Source organism: Bombina bombina, chromosome 2, assembly GCF_027579735.1.
Source record: "Bombina bombina isolate aBomBom1 chromosome 2, aBomBom1.pri, whole genome shotgun sequence".
NCBI lineage: Eukaryota > Metazoa > Chordata > Amphibia > Anura > Bombinatoridae > Bombina > Bombina bombina.
Genome location: NC_069500.1, coordinates 1,235,423,467 through 1,235,437,553, shown reverse-complemented (window position 1 = coordinate 1,235,437,553; position 14,087 = coordinate 1,235,423,467). Strand labels below are relative to the sequence as shown.

Here is a 14,087-nt window from a genome sequence, read left to right as displayed (position 1 = left end):
CTAGAAAGATGTAATTATTTATCTAAAAAGACCCTGTAACATCACACATTGCATATTACAGGCAATAAAAGGATATCATAAAGATGGTCTTAAGAGGCCTTGATTCTCTAAAGCTTTCTGGTCTGGTGAGTATTACAAGATCCCTCCTGACCTTGAGAACTGTGTATTTCATTAAGGGGAGATCACTAATATGATTTAAGTCAAGAAGAGACACTTACTTTACACTATAATGCACTAAGCTAATTATTTCTCTCCATGCCAACAAGTTTTTGAGATTTGGGATTCAGGTGAGATAAAGTGACCCAAGAGAAAAAGGAGGGTGTGACAAAAGCCGACAATGAATGGATGAAACCTACATTTATGTTTGCACCTGATGCTTTAATTATATTTGGCGTTCTCTTTGTGGTATGATGAAACATTACATTTTATTATTACACAGATGTAAATGTGAGAGTTGATTTAATACCCAAATATTAGAAACTAAAACATAATACCTCCACATAAGAAAACCTTCCATAAGAAAGAGACATGCATTTATATCTAAACAATAATAACTCATGTAGGAGTCATAGCCCCACCTTCTGAATTATGACAGCAATAAAAATAAAGACATATTACCTACCTGTATTTAGTGTGCATCAGGAAAGCTTACTACTGAGTTACAGTTAAAAGACGTGAAAGCTTCTACAACTGGGTTAAATGAAACACAATTGAATGATTTTGAAGATTTTACTACTGTACAATGTAAGCATGATGCACTCATGTGAACATCTATTGGTTATAAGGTTCTGGAGTGTATCTCCTTTCACACATTATGTTTGCTAAAAAAGAGGAAGATAATATGCTGTTAAGAAAATTGAGAAAAATAGTCTTTTCCAAACTTACTTGTGTGCAATGGTCACCAGTTCTTCCACAGGACGTCCATTTAACAGAATATCCATTTTCACAAGGTCAGCTGGTTGATAACCTGCATCTTCATAATCAAAACTAAAACAGAAAAAAATTAAATGCTATTTATTAAAGTGTAAAATGTGGCATTATCTTATTCATATGAAGTGACAATACTTTTTTAATTAAATATTTTTCATTAGGAATATAATCACAACCTATATGTTCGGTCTTTTGTTAAAAGCAGTGGTCTCAAAGTACTGGCCCTGGGGCCATATGCGGCCCTTATGATAGTTTCATCTGGCCCTCCCTTGTTTAATAGGTAAACCATTAATTTGGACTGTCAATTTTTATTTTAGGGTTCTAAGAGGTGTAACTAGTTGATGTTCTATATAGGCACTCACCAGATAAAGACGAGTGTCCAGTGTAGACTCCACCATACACTGCTTGGATAAATGTCACTATTTACATCTTTATACAGTTCCAGAATGATCACTTCACTTGGCACTCATAAGATAAATAGACAACTGTGTAGGTCTATGGTGGGCTACAACTCCCACCATGCACTACTACTTGGGTAAATGTAACTTCCAGTTCCGGAGCACTTAGTTCAAGCATCTCCAATGGGGAACACTTGGCCATTGGCCCCCAAATACATTGAGCTTGGTTTAATAAATACATAACTTATCCTTTTTGCTACTGATATATATATATATATATATATATATATATATATATATAGCCAAGATGAGCACTCTCACTTCAACGGTTCAGCAGCCAGGGTGCTAGTGGCTAATAGTAGCAAGAACTAGCACTCGCTGGACTTTTTCAAACACCAAAAAGTTTTAATGTGACGTTTGGAGACAAAGTATCCCCTTCCTCAGACGTCTAAGGAAGGGGATACTTTGTCTCCAAAACGTCACATTAAAACTTTTTGGTGTTTGAAAAAGTCCAGCGAGTGCTAGTTCTTGCTACTATTATATATATATATATATATATATATATATATATATATATATATATATATATATATATATATATATATATATATATATATATATATATAATTAGCAACTAGAAAACAAAAAAAAATTGTGTGTGTATATATGTGTGTGTGTGTGTGTGTGTGTATGTATAAAGATTAATTTTTTAGTTTTCCCATCTAATATCTAACAAATTATCTCTCTGCTTTTTTTTTTTTTTTAAGATACCTGCCTCTTTACCTGTAGGTATCTGATACTCTGGTTTTCAAACCAAAAAATAAAAAAATGTCACTATTGCTATCCAATTAAAATCATAAGGGCTGTGTTTACCTTGCATATCCAGATGATAATGATTTTAGGCCATCATAAAAATCCACCACTATTTCATTTAAAGGCAACAGGTATTTCATCATGACTCTATGTTCATCTATGTACACCATGCTCTTTTGAACTCCTCGTCGGGACTAATTAAAAATACAAATTAAAACGAGCAATAAGTTACCATTTTCCATAACATACAACTACAATAAACAAATATTAAAATAAATACAGTAATTTGAGCAAATACAAAAATAAATATATATAAGTAATGTCGTGTGCTTCAATAATTTAGTACACATATCTCCTTTTTATTTAAAAGTGCACCAAGGCTTGACAATGTTTTAAAGATCTAGAAGCTAGTACAATAGCTTAAAAGACTGAACTTTTGGGCATTCATGTGAGAAGATATTCTCATATCATATAGATTTACTCAAAACCTATACAGCAGTATATGATGTGAGCTAATTATCTGTACTGCCTTGTATGCAGGCATATAGCTACCTACAAGCAGGCTAGATCAGCTTACAGGTATGCTGTGCTACAGCACTAACTTTCTAGTTCAGTTGAGGGTTGCAGAGGATACATTCCTTAGTGTATACTGACAGCATTGTTGTGCTCACTGGTGCTGTAAGATCGGTTTAGTAAAGAGCCATGGGGCAGAAATCCTGTCATGCTCTCGGGTGCTGTATGGTTGCTTAGCTATGTCCATAGGGTAGCCATCTTACAGCATTGATGTACATATAAGCACAGTGAGACTAGCTTAACTTGAATAGTTTGCAATATGTGTGTGTATGGGATCCACAAATGAAAGCATACCATGCACAACAGCGCACATAACGGAAAAGCAGCAATGCACAATTGCGCCAGTTATAGTCTGGCAGATTATGGGGGTAGACAGATAAATGCCAAGGCAGAATTTTGAGGCTCATATGGTACACGTCTACTTTGAACCTAATGCAAACAGTATGGTTAATTTTCATTTAGCCCATAAGCCGTTTTGTTTATCAAATAAGTTATAGCTTTACTCAACACAAGCTAATAATCATTCCCACAGTAACAAAATATCAAAGCAAAGCTTTTCTAAAACATAATCTGAAGCAAACGCAATTTCTATAACTTCTTGGCCATTTGTTCAATCTCTATAAAAGGCTGTTCAGCCCTGAATGTGTTGGGTTCATTTTAAATGCAAAGAATAAAAGAGAGAAAGCACACAGTTCAGTATTATAAGAAGAATGCTAGATATATTTACATAAAGTACAATCACATATTTTCTTAAAGGGACAGTCAATTCAAAATTAAACTTTTATGATTCAGGTAGAGCATGCACTTTTTTTTTTTATATAATTATCTTTTATTGAGATTTTTAGTAATAACAGCATAATAATAAGTATGTCCATTCACAGCCAAAAAATAAAAAAAAACGTATTCAGGTTGCAAAGCACCATTAGAGGTAAGCATATAGGAAATAATTTGGTCAGTAAGATACAAGTATAAAAATAAGTTAACGTAAGAGCAAATATAATGGACATATAGATAAGAAATCTCCATTTTCTATTATATACTCTCCATATTTTTACGAGAAGTCACTTTTGGACTTTAAACAAACTCATATGTCAGTGAGGAGAGCTAAGAGAATATATATAGCAAAGATATAGGTATATGATATATCTTTAACATCTTTCTTGGAAGACTAATTAGCCGACATCATGTGAGACATGTGATATAGGTCAAACTGGTAAATTACGTTAGTCTTATCAAAGGCCCTATAGTGACCACAAACACCAAGGGGTTATAAGTTTTTCAGCAGGTAAGCACCGCTTAAAGTTGAACTAAATGAACCAGGCTTGCGAATAACTTTAACAAGATACTATTATTTGTAAGCAGTCTGCATGAGCTAAAATCCACATACCAGGACTATAAGACATGTAGTACAAATATAAAGTGGGTGGCTATTGTAGGTTAGTTCGCTATTCACTGATTGAAAATGTTATCATGGTATCATAAACTAAACCAGGGGGAGGAGAACTCTGAGGACCATCTTGTCCTATAAAACAGTATCTAGGGCTTGTGCAGCTTAGGATGAAGCTACTGAAAGTAGCTAGAATAAATGTGACCTAAATGCAGTTGTTGATAAGACATGTCCAAGATCACACGTATGTGCCTCAATATATATATATATATATATATATATATATATATATATATATATATATATATATATATATATATATATATACACACCTGTGCAACTCACTATAAAGAATGAGATAACATGAATTAGGGTCATACCCCTGAAATGTATTTAAAAGGCGAGGTATACAGTAAGCAGGACATCTCAGTAACACTTCCCTTGCCTACAGTTTAGGGGCTCCAAGTTATATGTGATATACCAGGTTCACAGTAGAAGGTTTGAGTGTATACCATTATATCTAAGTAAACCCATTAGCTTCTACAAGAGATGCACCCCCAAGTGAGATTCAATAACACATAGCATACAGAGTGAAGAATCATAAATCGCATCTGACAAAGAGCCATCACCCGAGATACATAAGAGTCAGGTCAACACTGTGATGTATGTCTTAGAGGTGTTTTAAAGTCCGGCAGCTTCCAAACACTGTGACACAAGAGATGAGAGCTGCCCAACCATGAGTGTGGCCACACCAGCTTAGCCTACCCCATCTCTCTGTAAGATTCGGATTGGCTCCAGCTGGAGAGGTTCCCTAGTCTGACTGGGGTTCTGGTGCCCCATGAGAGCTGCGAAGGAGATTGTATCAGAGGTGTATTTACCTCTGATATGCTGGGGATCGACATTGGGAGGAGCAGCTGTGAACATAGCCATGACGACGGACCTCCGGGTGAGTATATTTGAATCCTGAGCAATCCATTGTACTGAGACCCGACTTCTCCTATATACTACGGGACTTTTCCATCTGTTGCCAAAGATTAGAGCTACCCCATATTGTACTGAGCTTCTTGCGCTTCGCTCTAAGGGATCGGCCGCATCCCTCTCGGCCAACACAGAAATTGATGGTATGTGCTCCTTTGTACCGTTGGGGTCAGCTCGATCACTAATGTGGGCTACATCAACATGTCTGGCTCTCGGCTCTAGTTGAGAAAGACTGGCATCTACCTGTGGAATCTTTCCTTCCTCTTCCGCAAATACATAACAGATGTCTTCGCCACATGGGGGGCCTGGGGGGTTAGAAGAAAGACTGATGAAAAGGCCGCAACCTAGAGTTCCGTTTTGTTAAAGCTCCGGTATGAGCGTTACCTGCAAGTAATCTTCGTAATCCAACGAAATCTAGTCTGAAAGCTAGCTGGTGATTGGGTTAAACACATATGCTTCTTGACATTGGCTCACCTGAAGTGTTCAGCTACCTCCCAGTAGTGCATTGCTTTTCCAAAGGATACCAAGTGAATTAAGCAAATTTGATTATATAAGTCAAATTGAAAGTTGTTTAAAATGAATCTGAATCATGAAAGAAAACTATGTGGGGTTCATGCCCCTTTAAGGTTCAGCTATTGTTTGACTGCTTCTGCATCTTTTTTCAGTCTTCAACAGTTTTCACTTCCAACATGTAGACTAAAGAGACAAACACAAAGTAGTATTTAAAGGGATAGGATTGTCAGAATTAAAGTTGCAAGAAACAAAATAGAGTATGCAATTTAAAGACAATTTTAAATCGCTTCTCTTTTCAAATGTGCTTTGTGTTCTTGGTATCCATTGTTGAATATAAATACGCATATATCCTACACTAGTGGGAGCTAGGTAGTGATGGTTGCTTGCAAAAATTTGTCTCTTATGATTGGCTAACTAGGTGTGTTCAGCTAGCTACCAGAAGCGCAATGCTCCTTAAGAGTAGCAAGAGAATGAAACATCTACACTATAAACGCATTTGTAATGCGTCCGTCTCCGTCGTCAGTTGAAAGTTCATTGGGGGGCGTGGTCAGACAGAAGTGGGCGTGACAGGGCATGATGGGACATGGCCAGACGGGAGTGCAGCCGGTGTGGGTCATGGCCAGGCTGGTGTGGGGCGTAGCCAGGCGGGAGTGCGGACGGTGTGGGGCGTGGCCAGGCGGGAGCGCGTGTAGGATAGCTGCAATAAAGAAAATGGCCCGTGTACACGGGCTTCACCACTAGTAGTTAATAAAAGTAAATTTGAAAATTTAAATTTTATGTTCTATGTGAATCAGGAATTACATTTTTGGGGGTTTCCTGTCAGTTTAAGTATTCACTCACCGTAAATTAGTCAGATTAAGGTGGAATTTTTCTTGCAATAAAAAAATTCAAACTTCTTTCTTCACAATAACAATACATCTTATCACATTATAAGCAAACTGTTTGGCTCTATACATTGATGCATTTTAGCGTTTCTGGAGCATACAAACTTGATACATTGACCGGCCTTTCCCTTACATTTTATTTTTACACCCCCCAAAAAAAAAATCTAATTTGAAAGATGAATGCATAGAAAAACTGAGAATGTCTCCACACCAATATATTCTGATTTTAATAGGAAATTAATTTGATATTGAAGTTTGTTTGAATAAAAAGATTGTCGATGCAAGAAACAATCTACCTTCTTACAAGTAATATTCATAAAGGGAGTGCATATTTTAGGGAACGATGACCCCTAGTTGGAGTAACTAAAGACTTCTCTTATGTGCTGCTCTTTATTCAGAGAAAATAAAAGCAGTTATCAGAAGAAGACTCTACCTGAAGGACAAAGACCCACTGGTTAACACAGGATGTCAGGATTAACTTGGATTAGGGACAACCCTTCAGTTACAAACAACCCAGAGCTGTAACACTATTTTTTAAGCAAAAAGGACACATGGCATCAAAATGGAAATGCGTTTTAAATATCTGACTAGAATGAAGGATTAAACTGAAACCACCATTTCAGCTTAGACATAGCATTAAATGTATTTCCCTCACACAGGCAAGTGTTTAATATAATAAGAGTACCCTTGGCATATTCATACTAGACCTACTTATATGTGCCTTTTTCTCATGCTTAAAAATTACAAACTATTAGATGTATTTCCTGATTAAGCAAAATGTACAATACGTACACAATGATATAGAAGCATTATTAAGATCTCAAATTAAATGTCTAAGAAACGAGACAGCGATTCTTTCTATACATTTCAGGTTTAGGATTTTCACTATAAATATAAAAAGTATGCTTACCAGGCACAGAGCCATTATCTTTCCAATATATTCATCAGGTGAAATGATGGTACCCTGTACCATAGGCTCAAGATACTCTGAAATGTGACACTTATCGGGAAATTCTGCAGGGTTTACTATAGTAATCACTTCCTCTCCATATTCCTGCAAAAACAAAAAAACACCATCCTTGAACTACCTTGAAAAAACAAAAACTTCAAGACAAAAAGAAAGCAGATTAAAAAAAAAAAAGGATTTAACTTTTAAACATGCAACTCATCACCAATTAAAAATGATTCAACAAATCACCTCCCACTATGCTGCCAATAAAGGGTGTGGGTCTTGCTTTGTCTTGGCTTTGGTGCTCCACCCTACTGCTTATATGGGCAATGTCACTCCTTTATGTTTAACTATCATGTTTATAAATGCATACAGCAACTAGACCCTGTGCCCCTTAATCAATGTGCTACAGGGGATATGGAAAAAATGTAGCTGTGATGCGAGCCAGAAGAGAATCACAAAGGACATTTATCTTACAGAGGTTCTTTTGTAGATATAAATAAGGTAGTTTCTGAATACATGATGCTTCTGATCTAGGGGGTTTAATGTTGCCAAAATATGAACTCAAAGGAGCCAAAGCGAACATGAATGTGATCTAAAGTCTGATTCAGAAATAATAGGTTATGGACCCTCCTTGGACTGGAGTCTTATGTGATGGCATATACCGGGCATAAAGACCATATACAGCTATGAATCTGAGGTGGCATACAATACTGGCATATAAAGGGTGCCACATGTTTTAAATATAATGCAAAATAAGGGACACCAAAATGTCTAGAGAGGTATTAAACTTAAATTCTTCTTTAAAACTCAGGCAGTAGATAAGCAACATTTATTCCTGGTGAAAATTGAAATAGTAGAAATGTGAAGACATCACATGCCACTCTGCTACATGTCTACTTGAGCTAATAGCCAGGGAAAAAGATAATTTATGTAAGAACTTACCTGATAAATTAATTTCTTTCATATTGGCAAGAGTCCATGAGCTAGTGACATATGGGATATACAATCCTACCGGGAGGGGCAAAGTTTCCCAAACCTCAAAATGCCTATAAATACACCCCTCACCACACCCACAATTCAGTTTAACGAATAGCCAAGTAGTGGGGTGATAAAGAAAGGAGTAAAAAGCATCAACAAAGGAATCTGGAAATAATTGTGCTTTATACAAAAAAATCATAACCACCATAAGAAAAGGGTGGGCCTCATGGACTCTTGCCAATATGAAAGAAATGAATTTATCAGTTAAGTTCTTACATAAATTATGTTTTCTTTCATGTAATTGGCAAGAGTCCATGAGCTAGTGACGTATGGGATATCAAATACCCAAGATGTGGAACTCCACACAAGAGTTACTAGAGAGGGAGGGATAAAAATAAACAACAGCCATATGCTGAAAAATTAATCCACAACCCAAAATATAAGTTATACTCATGAAGAAAAGAAAAACTTAAAACATCAGCAGAAGAATCAAACTGAAACAGCTGCCTGAAGAACTTTTCTACCAGAAACTGCTTCTGAAGAAGCATATACATCAAAATGGTAGAATTTAGTAAATGTATGCAAAGAGGACCAAGTTGCCGCTTTGCAAATCTGATCAACTGAAGCTTCATTCTTAAAAGCCCATGAAGTGGAGACTGATCTAGTAGAATGAGCTGTAATTCTCTGAGGCGGGACCTGACCTGATTCTAAATAAGCTTGATGAATCAAAAGCTTTAACCAAGAAGCCAAGGAAATAGCAGAAGCCTTCTGACCTTTCCTAGAACCAGAGAATATAACAAATAGACTAGAAGTCTTTCTGAAATCTTTAGTAGCTTCAACATAATATTTCAAAGCTCTCACCACATCCAAAGAATGTAAGGATTTTTCCAAAGAATTCTTAGGATTAGGAAACAAGGAAGGGACAACAATTTATCTACTAATGTTGTTAGAATTCACAACCTTAGGTAAGTACTTAAATGAAGTCCGCAAAACCGCCTTATCCTAATAAAAAATCAGAAAAGGAGATTTACAAGAAAGAGCAGAAAGCTCAGAAACTCTTCTAGCAGAAGAGATGTCCAAAAGGAACAACACTTTCCAAGAAAGTAGTTTAATGTCCAGTCCAAAGAGTGCATAGGCTCAAATGGAGGAGCCTGTAACGCCCTCAAAACCAAATTAAGACTCCAAGGAGGAGAAATTGATTTAATGACAGGCTTAATACGAACTAAAGCCTGAACAAAACAGTGAATATCAGGAAGAGTAGCAATCTTTCTGTGAAATAAAACAGAAAGAGCAGAGATTTGTCCCTTCAAAGTATTTGCAGACAAACCTTTATCCAAACCATCCTGAAGAAACTGTAAAATTCTAGGAATTCTAAAAGAATGCCAAGAGAATTTATGAGAAGAAAACCATGAAATATAAGTCTTCCAAACTCGATAATAAATCTTCCTAGAGACAGATATACGAGCTTGTAACATAGTATTAATTACTGAGTCAGAGAAACCTCTATGACTTAGCACTAAGCGTTCAATTTCCATACCTTCAAATTTAATGATTTGAGATCCTGATGGAAAAACGGACCTTGAGACAGTAGGTCCGGCCTTAACGGAAGTGGCCAAGGTTGGCAACTGGACATCCGAACAAGATCCGCATACCAAAACCTGTGGGGCCATGCTGGAGCCACCAGCAACACAAATGATTGTTTCATGATGATTTTGGAGATCACTCTTAGAAGAAGAACTAGAGGCGGGAAGATATAAGCAGGTTGATAACACCAAGGAAGTGTCAGCACATCCACTGCTTCCGCCTGAGAATGCCTGGACCTGGACAGGTATCTGGGAAGTTTCTTGTTTAGATGAGAAGCCATCAGATCGATTTCTGGAAGACCCCACATCTGAACAACCTGAAAAAACACATCCGGATGGAGAGACCACTCCCCTGGATGTAAAGTCTGACGGCTGAGATAATCCTCCTCCCAATTGTCTACACCTGGGATATGAACCGCAGAAATTAGACAGGAGCTGGATTCCGCCCAAACAAGTATCCGAGATACTGCTTTCATAGCTTGGGGACTGTGAGTCCCACCCTGATGATTGACATATGCCACCGTTGTAATATTGTCAGTCTGAAAACAAATGAACGGTTCTCTCTTCAACAGAGGCCAAAACTGAAGAGCTCTGAGAATTGCAAGGAGTTCTAAAATATTGATTGGTAATCTCGCCTCTTGAGATTTCCAAACCCCTTGTGCTGTCAGAGATCCCCAGACAGCTCCCCAACCTGAAAGACTCACATCTGTTGTGATCACAGTCCAAGTCGGCCGAACAAAAGAGGCCCCTTGAACTAAATGCTGGTGATTTAACCACCACGTCAGAGAGTGTCGAACATTGGGATTTGAGGATATAAATTGTGATATCTTTGTATAACCCCGGCACCATTGATTCAGCATACAAAGCTGGAGAGGTCTCATGTGAAAACGATCAAAAGGAATCGCGTCCGATGCTGCAGTCATGAGGCCTAAAACTTCCATGCACATAGCCACTGAAGGGAATGACTGAGACTGAAGGTGCCGACATTCTGCAACCAATTTCAGATGTCTCTTGTCTGTTAGAGACAAGAGTCATGGACACCGAATCTATCTGGAAACCTAAAAAATGACCCTTGTCTGAGGAATCAAGAAAATTTTTGGTAAATTGATCCTCCAACCATGTTTTCGAAGAAACAACACTAGTTGATTTGTGTGAGATTCTGCAGAACGTAAAGACTGAGCTAGTACCAAGATATCGTCCAAATAAGGAAACACAGCAATACCCTGTTCTCTGATTACAGAGAGTAGGGCACCCAGAACCTTTGAAAAGATTCTTGGAGCTGTGGCTATGCCAAATGGAAGAGCAACAAACTGGTAATGCTTGTCTAGAAAAGAGAATCTCAGGAACTGATAATGTTCTGGATAAATTGAAATATGAAGGTAAGCATCCTGCAAGTCTATTGTAGACATATAATGTCCTTGCTGAACAAAAGGCAGAATAGTCCTTATAGTCACTATCTTGAAAGTTGGTACTCTTACATAACTATTCAAAATTTTCAGATCCAGAACTGGTCTGAATGAATTTTCTTTCTTTGGGACAATGAATAGATTTGAATAAAACCCCAGACCTTGTTCCTGAAAAGGAACTGGCATGATTACCCCTGAAACCTCCAGGTCTGAAACACACTTCAGGAAAGCCGGAGCTTTTACTGGATTTACTGGGATGCATGAGAGAAAAAATCTTCTCACAGGAGGTCTTACTCTGAATCCTATCCGGTACCCCTGAGAGACAATGCTCTGAATCCATTGATTTTGGACAGAATTTGCCCAAACATCCTTGAAAAACCTTAATCTGCCCTCTACCAGCTGAGCTGGAATGAGGGCCGCACCTTCATGCGGACTTAGGGTCTGACTTTGGTTTCTTAAAAGGCTTGGATTTATTCCAATTTGAGGAAGGCTTCCAATTGGAAACAGTTTCCTTGGGGGAAGGATTAGGTTTTTGTTCCTTATTTTGACGAAAGGAACGAAAACGATTAGAAGCCTTAGATTTACCCTTAGGTTTTTTATCCCGAGGCAAAAAAAACTCCCTTCCCCCCAGTAACAGTTGAAATAATAGAATCCAACTGAGAACCAAATAAATTATTACCTTGGGAAGAAAGAGATAGTAATCTAGACTTAGATGTCATATTAGCATTCCAAGATTTAAGCCATAAAGCTCTTCAAGCTAAAATAGCTAAAGACATGGATCTAACATCAATTTTGATAATATCAAAATTGCCGCCAACCATGTCCGGAAATGACACACTCGCGTCACTAACGACGCAACCCTGTGTGAAACCTCTGCGTCAATTACAGCCCCGGAAATGATGAACTTGCGTCAACGGACGTGCCTTTCGCGCCAAAAAATTCTTGCGCCAAAAATGACGCAATAAAGTGTAGCATTTGGCGCACCCGCGAGCCTAAGTCAGCCCGCAATTTGAAACAAAGTAGTCAATTGAAAAAAAGACTAGACCCCAGGTAAAAAAAATATTTCTTAATATTAACTTTCCCCAAATATGAAACTGACAATCTACAAAAGGAAATACATGAACCTGACTCATGGCAAATATAAGTACAATACATATATTTAGAACTTTATATAAATGCATAAAGTGCCAAACCATAGCTGAGGTGTCTTAAGTAATAAAAACATACTTACCCAAAGACACCCATCCACATATAGCAGATAGCCAAACCAGTACTGAAACAGTTATCAGTAGAGGTAATGGTATATGAGAGTATATTGTTGATCTGAAAAGGGAGGTAGGAGGTGAATCTCTACGACCGATAAAAGAGAAGCTATGAAAAACACCCCCGTTAGGAAAATCATTGCATTCAATAGGTGATACTTTCCACATCCCTCTGTCATTCGCTGTACTCTGAGAGGAATCGGGCTTCAACAATGCTGAGAAGCGCTTGTCAACGTAGAAATCTTAGCACAAACTTACTTCACCACCTCCACAGGAGGCAAAGTTTGTAAAACTGAATTGTGGGTGTGGTGAGGGGAGTATTTATAGGCATTTTGAGGTTTGGAAAACTTTGCCCCTCCTGGTAGGATTGTATATCCCATACGTCACTAGCTCATGGACTCTTGCCAATTACATGAAAGAAATATGTCTTCATTATGAGTTTCAAAGGGAAGTTTAAATAAAGTTTCAAAATGGAAAAACCTTCAAATCTTCAAGGAACATATATGAAAGCCATGTACGTAAGCTATCAAAAAGCTTACTGCACACTTCTAGAGTCCATCATATAGGAATTCATAAAGGCACGTACATCAATAAACCAAGCAATTTCTACAGAACTACATCCATGCAGAGAAAATACTGCAAACTCGATGTAGACACTTTATAAACCTTAGGCTCAGAAAGTCAATTTTTCCATAGAGGTTCCTTCGCTGTCATCATTGTAGGACTTGCATATCTGTAGACTTTAAGATGTTTTGACAGGGTCCTCTTCTTTTATTAATTTATTTTTTTAACATTAATCAATTTTATTGTGTAGCCATACACAGCTCTACAGGATTTGAAAGTACTTTGCAAATAATTGATAATAACAGTAATAATATTATTGTTATCATCATCATCTTGGTGAAAGTGTGCGCTTTACATCAGCTAGTCCGGACATACAGAAAGAGTCCAAGAAGGGTACACAGAAGTAATATCTACTACCTCTGCTTTGTTCTGTTCAATCTTTAGACACAGAGGATGAAATAGGCAGAAAAATATTGGCTTGTAGAAAACCCTAATATATGGGAAAGGCAACTACTGCATGCATTCTTTGGGGGGGGGGGGAACAAATGACAAACCTCTTTTACAGCACAATACTACATGATTCCATCACATATATTAACTGCATTACCCTGTATCTGAAAATAAAAAAGCTTTCTGCTCACCTACCACATGTATTACTGTAAACAACATTTATTTGACTCTTCCTAGCACAGACAGATGTATGCTTTCCAGCAATCTGATGCACTAAACATTGTGAAGTGTAGAGTTTTTTTCCCTGGAGAGGACAACAAGCCTTAAATGTGCGCAAGAAAACACGTTTGGCTGATTAACAAATTACTTTTTCTAGACTAACCATCCAAATGTGTATGGCTGAAGGAAATTAAGAA

General features: G+C 37.5%; 1 protein-coding gene across 3 annotated transcripts in view; it reads right to left on the bottom strand.

The window, feature by feature from the left end:
* Positions 1–14,087, bottom strand: part of GUF1 (GTP binding elongation factor GUF1) — a 250,370-nt gene that overhangs the window by 78,452 nt on the left and 157,831 nt on the right. For all 3 annotated transcript variants that reach the window (XM_053703997.1, XM_053703999.1, XM_053703998.1), the window contains exons 13-15: positions 7,387–7,530; positions 2,202–2,335; positions 886–987 (exon numbers count right to left, since the gene is read on the bottom strand). In XM_053703997.1, the coding sequence (XP_053559972.1) occupies positions 886–987; positions 2,202–2,335; positions 7,387–7,530 (380 nt within the window). The remainder of the gene's footprint in view (positions 1–885; positions 988–2,201; positions 2,336–7,386; positions 7,531–14,087) is intronic.